Source organism: Pleurodeles waltl, chromosome 11 (assembly GCF_031143425.1).
Source record: "Pleurodeles waltl isolate 20211129_DDA chromosome 11, aPleWal1.hap1.20221129, whole genome shotgun sequence".
In the NCBI taxonomy this organism is placed as follows: domain Eukaryota; kingdom Metazoa; phylum Chordata; class Amphibia; order Caudata; family Salamandridae; genus Pleurodeles; species Pleurodeles waltl.
This window is the reverse complement of record NC_090450.1, coordinates 535,205,014-535,229,361: the sequence shown is the minus strand read 5'-3', so window position 1 is coordinate 535,229,361 and position 24,348 is coordinate 535,205,014. Positions and strand designations below refer to the sequence as shown.

Genomic DNA, 24,348 nt, shown 5'->3' with positions numbered 1-24,348 from the left:
GCACCAATAAAGGATAAACACACACAGTCATGGTCTGTGCCCAAAATTACACGAACAATTGTGATCCCTAGAAAGACTACCAAAAAATGAAATACAGATGTGGGCCCTGGACCTGGGAGAAACTAGTTAAAGAGCTTCATACTATATACACAGCAGCAATTATATACTATATATATATACTGCCACTGTTCAAAGCCAAATATTAAGGCCTATGGTGCTCAATTTGTGGCTTGTAAATAGAGCAATTTTCTGGTTGGAAAGAGGTGGATAGGCTTAAGGATGGAGGGCTTCTGGCCTTTGCATTTGCCATTGAAGTAGATAGCGGTCTGCTAAGGTGCAGAAGAGAGTTGGAAAGACTGTCAGAGCCCAACTCCAAAGGAGTTGCAGCCTGCAGGGTTGCAGGTAAGGTATGGTAAGGCGGGTGACCACTCTTTCTCAGATGAAAGGCCGTTGGCGAGAACCCAGAATCAAGACAGAAATCCAAAATAGCCACCAAGGAGTAGCAAATGACCCAGATAAAGCACAGATCTGAGGAGCAGTTCAACAATCTTTTGTGGCCCTCCATGGATGATCTTAATCCTTATATCCCATGAACATCCCCCACTCCAGGACACCTAAAGTTCTTATGCTCTGTCCATCAGCAGCAAACTGCAAGTTAAAAATGCACAGTAGCATGCTCAAATAGCACAGACTGAATGTGGAATCGGAAGAGACCCTGGTATCTGGGGGTTGAAGAGGTACAGAAAAGCTCCTATCACTTCTCTGGAGATTATGTCCTCCTCGGGCAACCATCAGGCATCTTGGGAGCATCACAAGGTAGGTCCCCAGACCTGCAGAAAAGACAGTCTGCATCACAAGCTTTCCCTCTGCAAGGATTTCTCGAGGTACACCTAAGCTTCTTGGTCCATGGCTATATACCCTTCCATCCATTAGAAGACTTTCAGGCTCTGGCTGCTAATTCGGGGTGCAAGTGGAGTGTATCATGCAGATTTCAAGGTCATGGAATGCTAGAAATAAGTCAACTCCTCATTTATCTGCCAAGTAGTGCTACACTGACCCGGTCATGTCTCTGACCAGGCTTTTCAGTTCATTAGACTACCTAACTAGGACACTACCCAGGCAGCAAGACCCTTTCCTCTGTGAAAGATGAATGAAATTGTACCGGAGCAGCAGAAGATGTATGTAGCCTGCTTTGATCAGAGCTGTAATCGCTCTAAGAGAGACCGTACCTTGATCCATCTGAACCTGCACGTGGCTTAAAGGTACCCTTCCAAGGCCCGTAGCTACTTTTAATGCAACAGAGAAACGAAGCTCGGGGGTGAGAAGGGACCTACTGCAACCTAATTATATATGTTTTACTACTGAATCAGATGGTAGAAGAGCCAATTTCCCTTTATAATGTACGAAGCACTTAGCGCTTCTATGCTTGGCGCTGAAGCGCTTGCCTACATTTGTTGCACACTGTGCCGCAGACTGTTTGTTATCCCGTGTGGGAAGTGTGTCTGTGTTATCACTGATGACCACCGAGGTGAGATTATCGTGTTATAGAATGCAGCGCTTAGCAGTGTGATGAATGAAGAAGTGTGACAGAGATGCTCATAATGTAGTGGTCTTCAGTAACCTTGCCAGCTTTTAACAGCTTCCTTGCATTGGGGCCCATGGCACTAGTGTTTAATTTAAGATGGTTCGGGAAAAGCTCTTCCTGGAGATGTGATCCCAAACTGCCAAGCGAATATTTCCTGCTCGGTTATCTCATTGGAAAGTTGCTCGTGCATCTCCTTGAAGCGAGTTTGCCAGCCATATCATAGCAAGGAAAAAGATTGTGTTGGGGGAAACATACTTGTTGTGGGCGGGTGTGAGAAGGAAAACCTCTCCGAGTTGGCACAGATTAACAAGAGGAGACAACGCCTTGAGAGCCTCCAGGATGGGGAGAAAAGGGTCACCGACCAAGTACACAGGGGAATTGAGCGGGTTATGGGGGTACAATTTTAAAGCCTGTGGAAAATGTCGGAACGAGGCCATGGGTGAGGGGCCCTGGATGCCAATGACGCACGCGCGCTCTGGGGATCAGTTTTGATAAAGGCCTTTCCAGATTCCTCTTAGAGCTGAGGGTCCCGAGGGCGCCCGACGCTCTGACGCACTTCTGAAACGACCTCCAGCGCATGCCGGGGTGGCCAAAAAAAGCACAGGGAATACAGTTTTAAGGAACGTTTTCTTGCCTTTTATAGACATTATTGCGTTCTGCGTTATCAGTGCTATATCAAGTCGATCTGATCCCAAAAATAACACAGCCTAAAAATTCCTGTAAATGAAGTTCCTTTTTTGTGACTACGTGTAGAGAAGGCTGTGCGTTTTTTTGCACGCGACCTACTTTAATGCTTACTCCCCTTCGTGCTTCATCATGTGTCAAGTATACAACTGTACAATGTGGTTGCAGAGCTGTGACCGAAAAGTAGTAGTAGGTTTTTTTCAGGCTTCAAAATCCCCACTGGGCATAATAATGGAATAACTAGAAATTACTTTAATCTAGATGATGACATCACAACCAGTTTCCACACACACCATTGAACGCAGATTAGAGGAAACTGCAGTGGGGCTGGCAAGCCAGCAGCCTTAACCTCAGTAACAGATATATCCAACTGCGAACTTATCAAAATTGCGTTGTGTTGCCAGTCAGTAATTCCAGAAGCTGTAGTGTTATATATAAACTAATCGAGTACACTGTCCCAAAGTCCCGAGCTGTCTAAAAAAATATGTATTGAGACTATACAAGTCATCTAAAGCATTAAAATTAGGTATTTATAAGTGCCTACACTATCATTTTACTCAAGGTTGTTGGGACTTATTTCAAAATTAAAAACAAACGGGACTTAAACTTGAATCAGTGATCCGTAAGTTCCTATCAAACTAGCTGCTTGTATGCTTCCTACACTATCAGATAAAGGTATACATGTTTCACGCCCTTATCAGTCCCTATAGATGGACTGGCTTTGGGATTCGGCGCCTGAGCTGAGCTTTGGGGATGGCATTCATTTGAATACAAATTAAGCAATAGGCAGCAGCAATGCAATCTCTGCTCACACAGCACATGCCTCAGCAGTGCAGGCAACCACTTCCACAACATCATAACTCACTCTGCTTACACGTTTTGACCTGGTGAGTCCCTCCATGAACTGCGGCCTGGCCGTTATGTCTGGTGAATGACCAGCGAAGAATCATGGATGAAAAGGTTTGGTTGAGGCCTGTGTGAATAAGATGAACTGAACTAGTGTTTAATTTGTAAATTAATAAGTAAATTAAAAAAATGCCAGGACTCGAAGATTTACTTAGGCCATCGCTGTTGGCATATATACTACTGGTAGTGCTCACTGCCCCCTCAAGGGCCATACTTATCTTTCTTTCCTTGTCACAACAGCTCCTTTGTTAGCCCTATTGCAATACACAGTGCTCCATTGATCACCTACACACGTTTAGAACCTGCCCATTGCTCACCATTGGTTGGATAAATTGTCACTGCCATTTATTTGATTCTTATACAATGTATTTCCTTCTTCTTGTATTTATCCCCTCACCTAGAGTGTAGAGTCTTTGCTATTCTTTTGATTGGCTGTCGTGTATCCTTTCACTACTCACTTTTCTGGAACTACTTTTTTCTTTTTTGTTAAGCTCTTCAAGAGAGTGCATGTGATTTCTCCTCCCTTGCGTGCTCCCCCCCACTCCCAGTTACTCAACCCACGCTCCATGTTGTTCTCTCCCTTATGTACTGCTCTGTTTGGGGTGCTTCTCTCTCCCCAAACCATTCGCCTATGCATTCTGTGTTGCTTTCTCTGTTGTGTGCTTTCTTCCCCATTTTTCCCCAACCATCTTTGTTTTAATCTAGCGTGCCCGCAACACCACTCCCTATTGCTTCTCCCCACCTGTTCCTCCATTTTTGTTTTTGCTTTTCTTGTAGGGCCTTGCAGTTGCCACGTGTTGCTCGGCGTTCTGCTACCACAAAAGTGTGTTTGAGCACTTAATTAATTTGTTATAATTTACCGATCTAAGGGCCATATGTACGAACACTTTTTCCCATAGACACAGAATGGGTAAAAACCTTTGCTACATCTGGCCCTAAGTGACGTCGTCCAACTTAAAGCATCAATTAATAAAAAGACAAAATGGCGTGTGCTATATTCTGTTGTCCAGGCATACGTGGTAATTCAGTAGCACACATACATCATAATGCATGAAAAAGTCTACAGAATGACTTGACTGCCAACAAACAGCAGGACTGTTATTGTGCCTTTTTTATTTTTTTATTTTTTTATTTTTACTGAAGCTGTATAATTCCGCCAACATCATTGTCAAAGCCAGTAAGGTTCGAGAGGCGAAACCTATTGACTTTGCCAATTACTTTTTTTAATTGAGTGGATTTGTTGTTATATATGATGGCTAGCTGGGTCTGGTGGCTTAGTAGACTTATGTAGGTGTCCACTGCAGGAGTTAGTCTTTGAACTCCAAGTTGCAGAGGATTTTCTTACATTTCTACACTCGGGCCCATTGTTTTTTGTTTTGTTTGCTTTGTTGCAACATCAGGTTGAAGCGCTCTCTTGTGTGTGGTGTATGCTGTAAAGATTTGTGTCGGTGGGGCAGCGAAGGGAAAGTAATCACGAGGCACGAGGTGCCTTGGGCATCTTCTGTGCAGTGGTTGTTTTCGTGAATCCGTGGGTGCGTGCACGGAAAGCAGGACTCCTGCGGCTTCCTTCTGGCGGAACAACCAAAGAACCTGATCGCTGGAATGCCAAAAAAAAAGAGAAAGAAAATAACCCGTCTAGTCGAGGCAGCATTCAAACCGAGAGAAGAGCCTGTTGGGGCAGTCCATGGAATTAAAAAACGCAACACGAGCACCCGTGTCTTTTAGAGAAAACTCCCCTCTGTGTTTTTTCAAGCTGGGCCCGGCTGCGTGTAACACCGGATGCCTGTGCTCTGCTCCTTCTTCGGACCCCTCACTGGGCATTTCTGTTCTAAACACGAAACCCGCGGGCAGTGACTTAAACACAAATGCTATCGTCTCGCATTCTGATGGACCAGAGCTCCTGATTTTGAGGGTCTTAACCGCCTAAGCAAAGAAAGGTCCGTGTGCCGAGGAAGGTGACTGGGTGGGCTGCAGAGACGCGGGATTGGCTAACGCTGGGCTGAGCAGAGCTGGCCTTCCACTCTCTGACGGAGATACAGCACTAACGAGTTGCTTATCATAGCGCTTGTTGGTGAGGGAGATTCAGTGCTCCTTTGCTCGAAATACACAGTAATGTTCTCAAGGAAGTCTTAGAAGACACCATTAGAAACGGTATTTTCTGATGACAGCAGAAAAACGAATTGCGTGGAGTCATTTTGCTTTCATGAAGTCTTTTGTAGTTTAGGGTTGTGGTGGAGAATGCCCTCCCGCCTTCCCTCTGCAGCCCTCTCGCCCCCACCAGTCCCGACCCCTTAGTGACCCAGAAATGCTCTCAAGTTATTGCTGTAAGAAATAGTTCTGAGGTTGCGCTGCTCCACCTTGTGTGTTGTTTTTCCAAAGCATTACTTTCATCTGGAATAAATCTTGGAGCATGTCATCGTGAAACTTTGTTTCGCCTGTGGCTCGGATCTGTAACCCTTTCAATGCCCATGCACTCCTAAACACAAGAAATGTTATTGGAATTTTGATTACAAACTTGTACCTTTAAACAGCGCACTCTTTTGGTATGCCTCTGTTTTCGGAAATAGCTTAGTATTAAAAAAACAATTCATATTGAAATATTGATAATGTAGGCAAGTAACATAGCTGTTTACTAGCACTTCGCTTGCCCGGGCCTAAAGAACCTATTTTCCTGTTTTAAGTATGGGCCTGTAAATTCCAGAATGAGCAAAGCATCAGAGCTGGCCGAAGTTGTCATGTGTGGCAGGGGGTGCCTTGAAAGCTGTACAGTGGGACTGGTCCAATAACACATGCATAGGTCTGTATGTAAGCTGCTCGCCTGTGCTTCAAATCTTGACAAGGTCTTCACAAGCTTAGATTCTTACACTGTCTGTGGCGCTGAACTGAGTAATAACAGCAAACCCAGTGTTCGAGTTTTGGAAAACGATTCAGTGTGTAGTGTGCGCTGTATAATTGGTCAATGTTTTTATTGTTGTTAAATTAAATATGGGTTCAACAAAAGTCTTTATATGCTTATTTTCCATGCTCCTTTTGATTTACTAAAATTAAACATAAATATGTGCACACTAACGCATATATACGTACTTATAAGGGGATTTCAGCTAAAACTTTTCATCCATTGATCTGTTGTTGTGTCATTCATAATTTTATTTCATTCACTTGAGCCTGCCTCCTTCAGTTGCAGCCTTGGATCAGCCCACTTCAGCCACTGGCTAGCTTCACTGTCAGTGGTGCCATTCTGACCTTTTACAAGCAGCACATCCGCATACAAAATAGTTCCTGTATGTGCCAGAGAGTACTACGGCAGTGCACTCTTTTAGAGCCCAAAAAAACATTTTTGGTTTTACACACTATTTTTTTCATTGATGAGGGTCCAGTAGCTTCTTAACAACTGAGCCGTGCAAAAACCAATACAAAAGAAAACAAGCACCGACAAAGCCAAAAGTTTGGCGGGCAACACCAGGCCTATTGGATTTGTAAGTTTTAATTTTACTGCTATAAAAATTAAGTGATTCAGCCTCCCAGGGCAAACCGTGCACTGAATAATTTATATAATATGTGGAAAATTAAAAACTCCTGTCACGTTTCTTACAAGATATAATAAAATATCCACATGTTGGCTGTTAAATATTTGAAAAAACATTAAGCGCCTGGTTAAAACATGCAGCATTTAAAACTCCTCCAAAACCCTACCTCGTCTGCTCCGAATAAAGATATTTTGGTTACAAATTCTACCGTGGGGAAGCTCTGTAACATTGAGTCTACCTGATAAGAAAAGGACATTTCTTCTAAAAAGTACAGCTCATTTTTTAGGTTTCACCTGCACGCGCTTACCCGCATGCCTGTGAAATCTTTTGTTTGTAAAAAAAATTAAAAGGGGGGAATGGGGGTGGGGTGTTGGAACCAGCCCCTTAACTACCTGAACTTACCATTGGCTTACTCCATCGCTCTGATTTACCTGCTTGGGTTTGGCCAGCACGTCGCATTCATGTCACTTCCTGATGTCGTCGTCTTCGCCGATCTGCTGTCGAGTTGCCTGTGGACCTAGTACTCCTTCCGTTCACTTCCTATTGGCCACTAGCCAGTGTCCTTCTCGCTGGCTGCGATGATGAAGGTACTTCTTTTTTCTTCTTGCGTGCCGTCTTCTTTCTTCGTCGACGTCTTCCTTTTTCGCTGACATCTTCTCTTTCTTCTTTCTTCATTGCTGTCTTTTTTTCTTCCTGCATGCAGTCTTATTACTTCGCTGACGTTTTCTTTCTTTGATGCCTTCTTCTCTGTCTTCTTTCTTTGTTGCCGTCAATCTTCCTTTTTTCTTTCTGCACATAGTTCTCTATCTTCTTTGCCACATGCCGTCTTCTGTCTTCTAACGTCTGCACTCTTCTCATGTTTTCAGTCTTCTCTCTTCTCCCGTCTTTTCTCTTTTGTCTTCTCCCGTCTTCTCTCGTCTTCCGTCTTATGTCTTCCTCTGTGTTCTGCTGCCTTCTTTCTTTTTCTCTGTTCTGCCATTTTCTTTCTCTGTGATCTGCGTCTCTTTTCTTCCTCTGCCGTCTTCTTCTGTGTTTCACTCGTGCCAATACATTTCACCTTTGTCTTTTTTTCTATATAACTGGATTACAAATATTAGAAAAATGTAATAATGTGTGTTTTTAATTGAATAAACCAAACATTATTGTTTCATAGAAAAAAAAGACAAAGGCGAAACCTATTGGCTTTGCCAATGCTTATACTTGAGTGCAGCTATGTTTGTTGATTGATTCCTCCTTATGCGTTTCCTTTTGTTTTTCTTTTCCCCTTGCTCCTTTCGTGATTGCCTTTGTGTGGTGTTTTTCTTGTGGTGATACTGCTTGCATCTTCTGTGACCTTTCCTCGAACACTGATTGAATTCTTTTTTTGCATCTTTTAGATTTGTGCATGTGCTTTGTTTCTGTGGTTTTCTGGTTAGTCATATACACATTGTTTTCTAGTTTAGTCACACTAATAGCCTTGTTTAAAAAATTCTCATTTATTTTTATGCGCCCAAAAACACAGCGCGATAATAATTGCTCTTTAGTTCGTATAAAATCACTAACTCTTACCTTATGGGTACACATGTGCATCAGCTGTTTTTCAAGAAGAACTTCTTTCGCAGGTGGTTGTTGTTCACGTCCGCCGATAGGGAGAAAACTACTTTTGTACATGTTGTGAGTGTCTTGCCAAACCCCTTGAGCGAGATGTATGGATGGACGGCTCGATGTGCCTTGCGCGGTAGGCGTATGTACTAACCTATGAGGGCGCAACAAGTCCTTCTGCAAGGATTCTGAGATATCCTGCAACATGTCCGGATTTCCGGTGTGTAGCATTGCGAGTGGATGCAAGTGCAGAGACAGAGGGCCGCAAGAGACAGCACACCAGTGTCTGTTCCTTCACATTTTGAAAGTGCCATCCTTGCATGATAAAACGATTGGGCATATCACGAAAGGGATTTAGGCGCAGCATCGGCTCCATACAATGCCCACAGATACCACTTGCACAGTGGAAGCTCTTCCTTATGTACAGCTTCCACCCAGCTCAAAAGTTGGTAACTGGTACTACTCGCTGCCAGTCATTTGTGACTGCAGAAGCCCTCGGATTGTCGTTGCAGTTCCAAGTGAGGTGCAAGGTGGGGGTGCAGAAGCTGCCCTACAATTGTTACAGTTTCATGCGAGTTGCAAGGGGGTATATGGCTGCTGAGCTCTTTTCCTTGTGACTCGCAATCAAATGTAGTGTGAGTCACAAAGCCACTCCCGACTGGCTTTGTCACTTTAGTGCACCGTGATAGATGGGCTTTTACATTCTCAAAGTGTATTAGTTTGTACCGGCTTTGGATTGCAAAATCTCTTTAAGCATTTTGCTCCTTAACTCCTGTAACTGCAATACAAATTTAAATTGTGCTTTTTGTATCCAAAATATCTCAGCATAGTTCAATAAACTTTGAAAAAGTACCTACTTTTAAAAAAAGTAGTGTAAGTACAATGCAGTGAGATCTTGCTCTCGGGATTATTTTAATTGATTTATTAATTCTGTTATTATATATATATTTTATTTAAATTCTGAAGGTAGTTTAGGTTATTTTTTATACAACATTACATTTGAAAGAATTTTGTGTTGAATTACAACACAAGCCTATAACCTTTTTATGGTACATCCTTTTAAAATGCATGTTTTTGGTGAAGATTTTGAATTCAAGATATTTCTATAAATATTGCACAATACAGAATTCTGTGACAAAAACGTCATCTGGAAAGGTGATCCAAGTTACAGAGACTTTAACAGTTTCTATAATCGACTGTCAAGGGTTAATCGTCTGACTGTGAGTTTGAGATTTACTTTTTAATTTCTTTCTGTTAAAACGTTTTTACGAATGTGGTGGTTTTCCACTGCTTTTTTGTCTGTTACAGAGAGGGACTACACAAGCCTTTGTGAGAAACAGCCAATTGGGAGGCTTCTGTTCCGTCAGTTCTGCGAGACGCGGCCTGAGCTGCAGCGCTGCATAAACTTCTTGGATGCCGTGGTAAGGAACCAATAATAATATATATTGCGTGTATGATCACTCTATATGGAATATATATGGGATCTGTTCATACTATAGCACAGGATCCAATAGAAGGTCTTTTTGCTGCTGTCCATCTAATCGCCCATTAGAAAACATTTTGATTATTATAACAGGACTTGAAGCAGCTAGTTTTGCATGTTTTTCAACGTCCTGAGTTGTGTTGTGTTGGTAACCATCTTTCTCAAACAGATCATTAAAATCAGGGTCATCAGTCAAATCAGAGTGTTCAATTCTCTTCTCTTTATCCAAAACCACACCCCACAAGAAATATATTTTTTATTGTTCTGGAAGGTGTAAAGCATTGATTGAAATCTCTGGTATCTGTGATGCCGTGAGGTGCTGGTCCTGCTTCGTGCTCATGCACATCCAGCATGGCAGCTATGGTTGTAAGATGGCAGAGCAATAGCCCCTTTGCACTGCTGGCAGGTGACCCGGTTCCCCATTATACCAGGGTCATGACCGGTCTGCGATCCCTAGTGTCTTGTGTGAGTTCGCATTGACCTGGTGCTGTTCATAGAGAAGTGTCATGGTTCTAGTTTCATTTAACTCACAGTTCGGTTCTAAATCCTTAGGATCAAGCGAGGTACCGGTTTTGATGTTTTGCCATTCTGGAGTAAAATCAATTTGTCGTGGCTAAAGTAATTCTTCAGTAACTATTGCATGTTTTCTGTTGTGTATTACTAAAACAATAGTGCCCGTAAATATCTATCCTTCACCAACAGTTTACCTCCAGAAATCTGTAGTAACTCGTTGTTACTACTTATGTTAATTTTAAACATTACTGGGCTGTTCTGAAGCCACTGTCACGATGGTAGCAGTAGGAAAGTCAGAGTTACATATCCATATCTTGTGAAGAAAAATGTACTGTTGTCAGTTTTATAGAAGGCCATGCTACATGTGTGCAAACAAACCTGATCAAAATTATCATCTCATTATACGTTCAAACACAGATTGCTTAATTGCCTCAGTTTTGCATATTCCTGAAAATCAATACAGTTAACAGATGCTTCAAGTGTATAACATGGACTGAGTTGTAGTGTTTTCAAATTATTTTCAGCCCATTTTTGTATATAAAGCATAAAAGTCATTTTTATAAAGCGAAGTAGCCAACACTTTACGTAGGTGTTTTTCAAGGCTGTGGAGTACTTATTGTTATTTTTAAAGAATGTAGTCTAGTCACTGCCACGGGAAAGAACATGCTAATGTGCCATGTTGAGATGCCATCTGAAAACACAGCCTGAATACATGTGACGTAACAATCAAGAAGTGATACCAGAAACAAGGCACCAGTGAACTTGAGATGTCTTTGAACGTACGCACCTTACAAGAGTGTCTTATGTTATAAAAGCTGATCTGTATTAGAATTGGCATGTGGAGGGCCAGACACACTCCCGTGATAACTTAAAGGGATAGAGATTTAATATTGTCAATACCAATGAACAAAGCAGAGGCTTTGATTGCGCTGCTTTCATTGTTTAGTTGTTTATGAGAATATGACTGTAAAAGACAATATATGAATTAAAAGGGGCTTAGAGATTGGTATATTGGTCTATGTTGTTTATAAATCGTCTATGCATCGTTACTAAGCTAAATATGTTTGGTGGAAATCCAGTGATTTAATTGCTTACACACGTGGTCTTCATGGTTAATGATGTAGAGAACCGGTAAAGGCCTAGCTGGGTCTCGAAGTACTTTTAAAGAGGGTACACAGAAATAGGGTATACAGGTAGCTGTAATTTAAGATTTAGATTTAGAATGGAATAGAAAGTGGTCAGAACTGGGCCTAAAATGCTGGGGTCTGCTTTCGAATAACACTTCAGTCTACCAAACGCATTGTTCCCGAATGGTTTTTATTTAAAACAGGTTCCACATTAGTTGGACGGATCGAGCAAGCAAGGGAATAGAAATCATTTAACTAGTGATTGCAGCGGAAAACTGTATCTCCCAGAGAGCAGTGAATCAGTACTTCAGGAGCTCACCCACACATCGAAGAGGGCACACGAACAGGGCATGTGATGAGGGCCTACCTATCGTGAATCACATACCATGAATTATGCAACAGACAAGGGAAATTATGCGATATAATTCAGCACATTTTATAATAGTATGACTTCATTATTTTGTCATATATATACATGGGGACACTGTCTGGGCATCGGTTGCACCTCCCAAGAACCAGTTTAGCTCCCAAATATAGTAATAAGCACAGAAATGTGAAGAGTCAGCTTTTGCAAAGGGGCTTCCACTGTGCGGCAACACCTGCCAGTAAGTTTATTTTGTAACTTTTGAAGCTTTTGAGCTAGAAACAACATGTTTTGTTAACATCTCCTCCCCCCGACCCAGAGACGAAGCCCACCTTGGATTTACCAACTGTGGACTTCCTGGTGCTGCTTGCAGCCTCTTTGTGTAGCCCACCCCCCTCTACCACAAGTGAGCACCTCTGCACCCCAAGACAAAGAAAACAAATATCTGTGCTAGACCTGCAGAAAGTGGATTTTATAAAATGATTCCCTCCCAAACGCGTTGTTGACACCATCTATGAGCACCGGGCAGTCTTATACACGAACAAAGTGTTACGAAAGTCCAGAGACAGAATAGTGGAAGTGTACACATCAAAAGCTCTATTGATTAGTCTGCTTTAGTCCGTTCTCTTCCTTTTGTTGTGTATTTTATGGAACGATCTGGTTATGAATCAAATTTTTATCAAGAAAATATTTTTAAATAATATGTTATATCATATGTTCAACATTTAACATCTATAAAACAGATGAAAATATTGCACAGGTATAAACATCAAGTACATAAATCTCATCATTATTTTATACACAGTGTAACACGCATTCATACCACAAAGAAAATGTAGGGATGTCCACTGTTACGCTCGTAGTTATAACCAATCTCGGATCCATCTCTGATGGGAACTGTCCATTAATTATAAGATCAATTGCGAAATCCACACTCGCCATCAGGAGAAACAAACCAGTCATTAGCCACATCCTCAGACCATTTCATATGTTCCCCCTTATGTCACCATAGGCCTATCAACATACTCACACCCGACCTCTCGTATAGGAGTTTACACTGTGTCACACGTAACCCTTACACACATACTGTCTATAAACTCCCCAGTTTTCAGACCGAAATCTAATGCAAACAGCATACTCCAACATGCATTTCCTCCAGCACTCCCCTTGCAATTTCTTTAAAGCTGAAAGGATACAATACAGAAAATTGTCTGTAAGCATAAACTCACCTAGTATAATTAAATCAGGATATCAAATATTTGATACATTCATTGTATCTCACCTTGACTGAAAACATTGCCCCCAATATTGGCCAACATTTCTTGTGACCCCAATATTCCAGTGTATCCACTTAAAATACATTGAGGATCATCAGCCCTCCTAAGAACAAGTAACTGGTGAAAGTGACTAGAATTAATTACCTTTTCTTTTCTGTTATTGTCTTTAACTCTCACATTACTGTATCAGCAGAACGCCATAATATAGCGAGCGCCTCATTCAAACGTCAGAGAGGCACAGTGATCTGCCACTAAATACACTAAAACTCCATATTCAGTAGACTGAGGAAGAGTGAGAACTAACGAAAATACCTTCCCTTATCCACTTAATTCGCCCTCCAAACTCACTCTACAAAATCCCCAACGTTTATTTGCACACTCGCTTCCTACGCTGTCTCCTCCCTGCGCCATGTCCCCCATCTCCGCCGAATCTACATCATTAGCCCGTCCGACTTCACCCTTACTTGAAGAACCATCATCTCGCTGGTGGTCAATTATTGACATCCACCCGGAAGTAAAAGTATTCTTTCTTCCGCTATTTCTGGTCATTCTGACACAATGATCGACGAACAAAACCTACTTATTTAGAAATATCTTAACGTATACGCCCCCACCCTTCTAAAATGGCAGCCACGGATATGGCACATGGAAGTGTATGGTGTGAAGATGGTAACCATAGAAACAGTTTGGAAGAAAATTTACACTTCTTTTCTGCTTAGTTCCTCTTACCATCTATTCTTAATCAATTTTTGCTTCTTCAGTGCACACCCATTTTAGTACGTTCTTTCGTGTGACCGTTAACGTTCCTGCTTACCTTTGATTATAGTATTTTTTAAATATGTCTTGTTCTCTGTAGTATGGGAATGTATCTTTCCTTTGTTTACTGTAAAGCGAACTGATGCTACGGGGTCAAGTGTGCTTTAAAGAATGCATAAGTAAATAAAATACTAGTGTTTTTATACTGTGATTCATACCGCACATCTGCGGTTTCTAACTACAGTAAAGTACTGCTTTTAAAACACCCAATTACATGGTTCTCAGTTTACCAGCCTTGGAAGGATGGAAAGCTAAGGTAGCTCTGCCGCTGTTGTGTATTGTGACCTGCAGATCACTGGAGATGTCAGTGGCGAGCATGTTATCTCACTAAGTTAGCTTGTCGGCTGTGTGAAGGGAACCGCCAGCCCAGTCCAGTGGGTGAGGTCATTTGCGGGGCTGTGGGCCTCAAACTACAGTGTACAAATAATCTGACTGGAGCGCAGAATTAATTCAGTTTCAGAATTGTGCACAATAGCTTTCAAACCAACATTAGCAAATATGTATTTGTTATGATATTGCAATTTCCAGAATGCAAAGTCTCCATTAGTACGTCAGTGGTGCCTTGCCACATGGCGTACTACATTTCCTTTCCAAACCAGGCTCTGAGTCAACTGTGTCTTTGCACTGTGTTCCGTGAGCTGTGAAGGGATGGTTTTGTTTTTTAAAAGGAGTGTGGCAATTTGACCATTGTGGGGCAGACTCAGATGGCCTGGCCATTGTGCTGCTGACTATGTGCAGGGCCACTGTAATTATGTTGCAAGGATGGACCAAATTATGCGGCAGGATCTGACTATATTATCGTGCATGAAAAGGTAAATACTGCGGCACGTTTTGTGATAGTATTTCTCCATTATTGTGTTACTTTTACGGATATTAACCCTGTGTGGGTAAAGTTTCACCTCATTAGTATCAGTTTAACAGCCAAGCAGATCAACAAGTAACTGAAATCTCAGCAGTCAAGCTTTGAGAAGGGCCCCCCGCGGCGCAGCAACACGTGTTGCTGCATTTTTAGTAACTTTTGATATATTTGTGTTAGAACATTTTTTGTTACAATCTGCAGATTGTGCATCAGATGATGAAATATGTAGTCAATGCGGCAAATCGTTTATTGTGTGGAAAACGCCAGAGTTGCATAATTTCAGTGGCCTTGGCTACGTGGCATATCTAAGCTACGTTGGATGTGTGTAAGATTTCTGTAATTCGGTTTGGGTCCATGCCACTGTAGTCCCATCTGGTGGTCCTCAGGCAGAGCCCTAGCAGTGTAAACAGTTGTAAGTGGCTGAAATCCTCGAGTGCTCTTAGCTGGATTTAATCTCTCCTCTGTAAAATCCGAGGAGTGTTGGCAGACCACGGTACACGATAAATAAAGCAGACATTTGAGAATACAATCCAAACTTTTTATTGCAAAGTAATATCAAATAAAGGCTTAAAGCCCAGAAAGTGGCAGTACAGTGAAGGATGGAGCAGACTCTATTTGCTTGGAGCCAGAGAGAAAAACATCTTGGCTAGTGATGGTGAACGGGTGCAAGGCCCGCTTGCATTCACAGCAATGAAGCTTCATTCATTTCTATGATCATTTTTAATGTACCCAGTGACTCTCTCAGAGGAACAATGATGCACCACAAGACACAGATAATTCAGTGCACTGTGAATCGTGAGCTCCAAACGTTTACAGATGTAACTTTCAGGGGATTTGGGATGAACAGAACCATCAGATGTCTGCTGATGTTGGGAGATAGTCCAATCCAGGCCCCTGATTCTGGAAGCAAGAGTTTGGCAGCCTTGAAACTGGGTGTTCAGCGTTATTCTGGCTCGGTACTAAGTTTTTAGTATAACTACTGTCTGTCTAAATGATTTCCATTCACTGGATGTAAATTGTTTCTTGTGGGTATCTAGAAAAATGTGGTGGTCCTCCTTGATTCATGAAGTGTTGAGGGAAAAACTTGCTCTTCAATGGCACTGCCTTCCCATATAGGCTGTCCCAAACCAACCAGTGGGAGCCAATGTTGGGTAAAACAGAGAAGAAGAAAGGGAGAGGAACAGTCTCATCTTGAGCACCAAGCAATGTCTCCTCTTTGGTCCAAAGGTCATTCTTCTGACTATAGGCAGTGGTCCTATGTTCCTAGCGCTCCCAATGCCATTTCATTCATACACTTTATGTTGCATGATATTTACTTATTTATTCACTTCTAAAAGTGCATTGTTCACCATAACTGGTAATTGATCGTAGGGTGCGAGGGGAGTGGAATGCTGACGCTCTAGCTGGGAAAACTTTACAGATAGGTTTTAAGAAATGTCATAAAATGTAGCGCCTATCTGCAAAGGCAGATCATAAGGCACGGTACCGAAAAGACTGACCCTGCAGTGGACAATCAGACTTAGTGGGCAGAATGCAAATTCATGGCTGACACAAAGGGTACCTTCAAATTAGACTGAAAAAGATATTGAGGAGCTAGAGAAATGAGATGGTCACCATGTTCACTGTGTCTTAAGATACTGCTTCAGAGGTTGTGCATGCTTCCAGTGTCATAGAGCGCTCTGAAGCAGCTGGAAAGTCGCAAATTAGCACTTTACACATGAAAATATGCCTCTATATGACACTTTTATTTTAGGCCCTATGTAACCTGGATACAGTGGACTGTGAACAGTACCATACATTGTGGTATTTTCGCCACTGTACTTGCTTCAACTTAGTTCCACTGTTCAGCACTCTGAGACCCTTTGGGTTTGGCTAGCGTACTACACGCCATTACATACGTAATAACTCGTTGGTGTAGCTTCCCTCACGCCATATGTCTTAACCCGCTTTTAGATTTTTTCCACTGCCAGAAAATATATATATATATGTATATATATATATATATATATATATGCTATATAGCCTTGTTTTATGGAGTGTATATTCTTTTTGCCCCTTATATTGTCTTTCGTATTTGACATTACCGGTGTTTGCTTCATGTAGATACCTTCTTCATCTTCAGCTGTTTTCTCTATTTATCTTCAGATGTTTCCTCTATTTTGTTTCTGCCTGATGGCCATTTTTAGGTTCAGGGTTGGGAGTGCCTGCGCTAGTGAATGCATCTCTCTCGCTTGCAAGACTGTTATGGGATGGCATCTTTGTGTTTCTATGTGTGGAGCAGGGTCAAGCACTGATTGATTCAACTTAAGCAGTGCCTGTCCACTACTCCCGAAGTTATCCAGGTACTATTTTGTTCTTTTTAACTTGTAGTGCTCTGCAAACAGAAGGCTGTGACTGGCAAAAATGTGCCCAGCAGGACAAACACAATTGCAAAGTTGTGTTTTTATAGCTAACTTTCTTTTATTTTACCAAGTCGTCTTTTTTCTCTCTCCACTCATGTTTTCTTTTGATTTTGCTCATTGGCGCTCATCTCAAAATATGATCTTATGTGTAATTTATGAAATAATGCTTTAACACACAATCGTGCAGTACACACCAATCCACCCCACATCAATTCAAACCACTTACCACAATCCAGTCCAACCAACCCCACATCAATCCTGTCAACCCACTCCAGTCTGATCTGGCCTGTCCCACTGTAATACAAAACAATCTACCCCACTCCAATTCCAAACAATATACCCCACTCTAATCCAAAACAACCTGCCCCACTTCAGTCTGCTCCAGTCCAAAACAGCCTGCCCACTGCAATCAGCTGCACTCCAATCCAAACAATCTGTCCCACTCTCATCTGCCCCACTCCAGTCCACACCACTCTCATCTGCCCCATTCCAATCCAACACAGTCTGTTCCACTCTAATCTGCCCCACTTCAATCCAAAACAATCTGCTCTACTCCAGCCCGCCCACTCCAATCCAATTCCCCTTACCCCACTCCAATCCAGCCCACTCCAGTCTACCGCACTCCAGTCCATAAGAATCTGTTCCACCCCAGTCCGTCTCACTCTACTCTGCCACACTCCAATCCAAAAACAGTATGCCCACTACAATCCACCTCACCCCAATCCAATCCACCCTACTTCATCCCAATTCACCCCACTCCAATCGACCCCACTCCCATCCAATCCACCCCAGCCCACCTCACACCAGCCCAATTCACCCCACTCCAATCCACTCTAATACAATCTGCCCCATGCCAATCAGCCCCACTCCTATTCAAAACAATCTGCCCTCTGCAGTCTGCCCCACTTCTATCCAGAACTCCAGACCTCTCCGCTCGTCTCAACAGTCACTCGCCAAAGTACCCTGCATAAAGAAATCTTTTTCTTACCTGGTGGCAAAAGGCTGGAACACCTTACCACCCCACCTCAGACAGTCGCCAACGCTGCCACGCTGCCTCGGTTCTAGAAGGACCTGAAGACCTGGCTCTTCAACTGACCTCTGAGGTCACTCCTCAGCGTCTTGAGACCCGATTGGTGAGTAGTGCACTCTACAAGCTTGTGGTTGTTTGAGTGATTGATTTAAAGCAATATGTCCCACTCCTATCCACCCCACTCTAATCTGCCCCATCCAAGTCCAAAACAATCTACTCCACTCCAATCTGCAACATCCAATTAAAAAACAATCTGTCCCACTCCAATCCAAAACAACATGCCCCAATCCAATTTGTCTCACCTCAATCCAAAACAACCTGCCCCATTCCAATCCTTTACCCACTTCGGTCAACCCCACTTCAATCTACCTTACTTTAATTCATAGCAACCTGCCCCATTCCACCCTACCCTACTCTACTCCCATACAACCCAATCCAAAACAATGTGCCCCACTCCAATCCAATATGCCTCACCTCACCCCCGTCAAATCCACCCCACTCAATCCCAATTCACACCACTCCAATCCACCTCACACCACTCCAATCCACCACACACCAATCCAGTCCTCTCTACAACACTCTCTACCTCTGAACTCTACTCAACTCTGCTCCTCCAACTCCATTCTACAACATTCCAACAAATCCACTCTGACACTCTACTCCCCCAATCCACTCAGATACGCCATGCCACTAACTGTTAGCCATGGTGAACAGCAGCCACACTCTTGTACAACATGGCAAAACACATTGCACATTGCCCAAGCCAATAGCTCTGGTATAGGCAAGACCTATTGGCTTTGCCAGTGTTTGTTTCCATTGTCCCATTCTGTCTGTCTTTCTCTAAGCACTACCTTTGCTGCAGATAAATCTAATTTTCGGTTTGATAATGTTTCTATAGCTGTGCAATTACAATGTCTGTGTACACTAACATTTATGTAAACAGTCTGACCTTCGCTTTTAATGTCCATGATCAAATTGCAAGTATAATCACAGTCAGACCTTTGATTGTGTTAGCAAATAGCCCATTGTTTTATTACAGTACATATGAATAGAGTGACGTTCATTACATTATCTGTTGACTGTCAGGTCTGATTACAATGTTTTAGTGCACAAACGTTTCTGTCATTTTCCTCCCCTCCGCTACCCTGAACCTCACACAAACCACAACCCTCCTTCACCTACATCTTTTCACTGCTGCCCCAACAAAACACCACCAAATAATTGTATCACCGCTCCGTGAATATACACTTTGCTTTTGGGACACCCAACCTTGCATCCCTGTCTTGATCTGCTTATGTAATGCCTGATTAGTCTACAGAGTGTTGTTTACACCGAACAACGTTTAATTCTCACCCCGCTTCAGAAACCTGAATGTATTCAAAAGGCACTGCGACTCTTGATGCTCTCTACACCTTACAGGCACCCATACCTGCTGTAGCACCTGCAAGGGAGGGGGTCAGGCTAGTGTCTCTCACACGAATCCCTCTTGACTCTACTCGTCCCACAAATGGAACCCCCCACCCCAAAAAAAAAAAAACTCACCCCCACCCACGCTGCATTTCTATGAAGCACATCCTGGTCACCATAGGAGCTCCATTCCATGAACATATAGTGATCCTTACTGTTCCTTTCTGTCATAGGTTCATTTCTTACTGACCATGAACCATCCCAGGCTGCCATCCACAGCACGATCATTCTTGGTGATGTTAACAACCTTCTCAGAACACCTACCAGATACCCACGCACTTGACTCCTATCCAAATCATCGTCAAATGAAATACTTTGATTTGCTCAACTTCCACAATGAACCCCGGCCAGGACGTGAGCCACATAACTGTGAATGCTACCCAGCAACAACATTTATGTCTCCAATCCCTCAGCGCAGTCACTGATATGGATTAATTTCTGTGCACCAGGACTTAATCTATCATGAGTTAGCCTTATTTCTCTGCTCCATGTTGTACGGTCTATTCACAGTAAGCATTTGTAATGCAGTGGGTCTCGCATTTGCTTGAGTTAGACCTATTGGCATTGTAAATTTTTATAACTGGAATTTTCTTGCTGCATAAATTGGTGAACCTTGCCTTTTGGTCTTTTCCTGCCACTTAAATCCAGTGGCCCTGCATATAACTAAAGCACTTCTATTTACCTTCTTCCTCTATCTTCAGCCAAAAATTAAAATCTTGCCATTTAGCATCCTAATTTAAATCTGCCATGCTAATGCCAATAGAATACCACTTTCACCATCCCACCATCAGAGTTGCTGGCTGGCTAACACAGTTCCCAAAACAAGGCAGCCATGGCGGAGTAACGAGAAATAAACTAGAAGGGTCACCCAAACATATCAAGAGTGTTAAAAAATTCATAGTGTAATAAGGATGTTAAGTTAGCCTGGACCACGGTCATAGCTGCAATAAGGAGAGATTAATAAAAAATATCCAATTATCATGTAAACCCAACAAAAACCTTTATTAGAAATAGACGTTTGGCATTAGACTGTAATGCTCAGGATAGCCCCTAGAGGACATCACAGTGAAAATAGCATTTGTAAAAAACATGGTCATGTCGCCATATATTTAGCTCCTACCGTATATTCAGCCCATAGAGGGTGTAGTGTATTACACATTTTCAGGACTAGCAGTCCTACTGCAATATTACAAACAAGACCCTTAAAGCACAAGCTACTCTCAGCTGTGAAACAAAAGTTCCAGCCATAAGAGAGGTTAAAAATTCGTTGACTGGAGGGAGGGGGTAATTATTTTGGGGTCCCCACTAACTTAGTGTGGGGACTCAGGGGTGATTGAGACGGAAAGAGCACGTTGTGGAGAATGTTTTGAGGGTGGTCCCATTGTCCTAGTACACCCCAGGCTGAGTTATGAGCAAAAATGTTTTGTAAAAGAATGCCCTGCAAAGCATTATGGGATGACCAAGTGCAGCAAATCTTGTAGTATGTTGACTGCAATACTCAGAACCGCCCCTAGAGAACACCACACTAAAAATATAATTTATAAGAAACATGGTCATATAACCATATAATTACCCCCTTGAGGGCATAACCACATGAAAACAGAATGGCACAAAGTAATGTAGTACAACCAAATATTTAGCCCCTAGAAGGGGGTAGTGCCTTACACATTCTCAGGCCTAGCAAACCTGCTGCAATGCTACTGCCCTTGGAACACAAACTACTCCAAGCTGTAAAACAAATGTTCCAGCCATCAGAGACTTTAAAAAACAACATTGAATGGTGGGAGGGATTATTATTTTAGGTACCTCACTAACCTAGTGTAAGGACCCAGAGATGACCTAAACAGAAAGAGTGTGTTGTGCTGAATGTTTTGGTGGTGGTCCCAGTGTCCTAGGACCACCACAGGCTGCGTTATTGGCAAACATGTTTTGAAAAAGAATGCTTGTAAAGCATTATGGTGCGACTTTTCCCAAGTGCAGTGAATATTGTAGTATCAGCTCCCCCGCTGTGCCAGGAGAGGCCATTGATAGTTTCTGTGACTTTTACTAAAGCATTTATGAGTTAGAGGTGTTTTTAGGAAAGCTGTGGAGCTTGAAGGGGAGAGCCAAAAGAAATGACTCTGATTAGGTAACAGTGTGAACAATGTGACCAGCGCTCCAATATCACTGATGGAATTTGGTCTGTTGCCGCTGTGAGCGCTGTAAGGGCCATGGCTGCCATGGAGCAGAAAAGGGTAGAGACAAAAGAAAAAAATAGTTTTCCTGCGCTGAAGAATATCAGCAATCTTACAATTATCCATGTAACAGGGTCAGTCTGCAAGGCGGTAACAAACCTCCCCAAGGTGGGACAAACATAAAGCAATTACCAATGACATCAAAGGATTCTTGAAAGGCAAGCCCACAAACGAGTGAAAGTGATGGGCGTGAGGTGGGCTTGGTGAAAAGCCCACTATACTTACAATAGGTTAAAGCGCTTGCTCGCTCAACCTAAAAAGGTGTGGTCAGCACGCAACTCACTCTACTCTCTATTGCATTTAACCCAGTGAAGTTTGTCTTTCACATTCTGTTTGGTCTTCCATAGAGTTATCTATAAGAAGGGGATTGAGCCCCGTTCAGTATGCAACTGAATTACAGTTTTGCACACCTGTTAGAAGTTATAGCAAGAGGGCAAGAAGTAAGTGGACAACTAATGCTTCTTGCAGCCTACCAACTGGAGGGACTTTGAAGAGAAGATCCTCTTAAAGCATTATTCAGTCTTATCAAGGGCTGTGCATGTGCCCAAGGATTCATCCAGCTTTTTCAAGAAGGGTTTGCCTTTGGGGCCACTTTTGATGGTGACAGATTAGGATTCGGAGTCATTTGTGAGTTGTGAGATGTGAATGTCATCCAGTGGGCCTGTGGCAGATAATGGAGACAAAAGAGGAGCCAACACAGATAAAATGCCACACTAACCAATCTGTGACAACCCCCCCCCCCCCCACACTGCATCCAGAGGGACTGAAAGCAGTGGGAGGTAATACTACTGAAGCTCCACCGTCTAGTGACCTCCAGGGCCACATGCCTTAAAACTCCTCAAAATGACCCTGAAGCTTACCTTTAATTTCATATGTGACAATCATATATTATGCAAACTACGAGAAATAGTCTGGGGCGTGGTCCTCCCTTTGAAGCTCAATGCGTTTGTTTCTTTAGAATGTCACTGCATATGCAGGTCGTGCCCAAGGCTGTGATGTCACTGAGGATATAAGTCCTCCCGTGCTGGACCTCGTCCCAAAATGAGTTGAGATGCAGTAAGGCAGCTGTGCTGTAGAGAAGATGCCAGGGGGCGGTGGTAAGGAGAGCAGGCTTGTAAATGCTGCAGGGCCTGAGGTAGAGGCCGGATAGTGGGGAGATGGTTCTGTCCCAAAGGTAGGCTGGTTTGCCATGACACACTGGAGGCTGCGGTAGAAGTCACAAAATTCCAAGTTGCAAAAAACAATACACTGGCAGTTGAAATCGGTAACCCCTTAGAGGCAAACTCTAAAGTCATAATAACCGTCCAGAAATCGAAGGTTTCCTTGCAGAGCCCAGAGGGGAGAAGACGTGTCATCAGCAAAGAATGAGAAGGAGGTAATCCCGGAAGTGATGCAGGAGGAGAGAATAGACGTCTTTCCTAGTGGATGCAGCGGCGTTTTAGCTGGGCCACTAGAATGAAACGATACTGTGGCGTTTTCACGTCATTTTGTATTTGTGCACTGGCGACCTAATCCCTTGTGGGCTTGATTTATTTACAGATTAAACCAAAAAATTGTTGCTAGGTCAGGCTGATATTAAGAGGTTGTGAAAACGCGAGCATACTTGTTACAACTCCACCATAGGCCGTTTGCAAAGAATATCTGGCCTCCTTTCGATTGCTGTATTTATATAGTATACTGATACCCACGCGGTGAAAACTTTGCCCCGTGTTAACATATGTCAGGATGACAGAATAGTATACCATTTCGCCGCGTATTTAACTCGTTTTACTGCATAATTTAGCCCCCTATTTCCAGTGGTTGTGGTCTTCAGTAGAGAAGGTACAATTAATGCGCCCCTCGTGTCTTGACCCAAAATCTATGAGCGGTGTAACGTCCACACGCGTTGCATATGCATCGCTGCGCGACACGGGTCTCCGTCTGTTTGAACATTATTTCAACTCTTTTTTTAAAATCTATTTTATTTCACACTGCCTGGCATTTTTCATTCTGTCACAACCGCTGATTATATGTTGTTTCCTTAAATGACAGTCTTGGTTTCTGGTGTTTTTTACTCTTACTAGAAGGAAACCACTTCCAATTACCGAAATCTGTGCTTTGATCTCCGCACGTTCCTGTCTGGGAAGGCTTTTGGGAAAGTTATTGTTCAATGTAGGTGGTAAATCGGTCTACGCTAGGGATTTTCGTTCATTTGTGACGGTCCTGGTAAATCCCTGCAGGTCGGCCACCAATGGCTGGTAGAAAGCCACGGCTGCACCATTTATGAGCAACACTTCATAACAAGACGCCCATGCAGCCGGAGTAGGAATACAACACGATTACGCCTGTTGCTGCGTGCCAAGTGAGAGAGCCGCCACAGAGCGAACCTGGCCCGACTCGTCTCTATGGGTCTTGCCGTTCGGTCCCGTGTTGTCTAGATGAAGCAGGATCAAAAGTAAATCCGTTTTTAAGTCTCTACACACGCATGCCTTGAGGGCATCAGGCAGTGCCCAG

At 42.9% G+C, this 24,348-nt stretch overlaps 1 protein-coding gene across 1 annotated transcript in view; it reads left to right on the top strand.

Moving 5' to 3' along the window:
* LOC138265851 (G protein-coupled receptor kinase 5-like) overlaps positions 1 to 24,348 on the top strand; it is a 377,657-nt gene that overhangs the window by 171,839 nt on the left and 181,470 nt on the right. Inside the window, exon 3 of the mRNA XM_069213945.1 lies at positions 9,592 to 9,704. Within this exon, the coding sequence (XP_069070046.1) occupies positions 9,592 to 9,704 (113 nt within the window). The remainder of the gene's footprint in view (positions 1 to 9,591; positions 9,705 to 24,348) is intronic.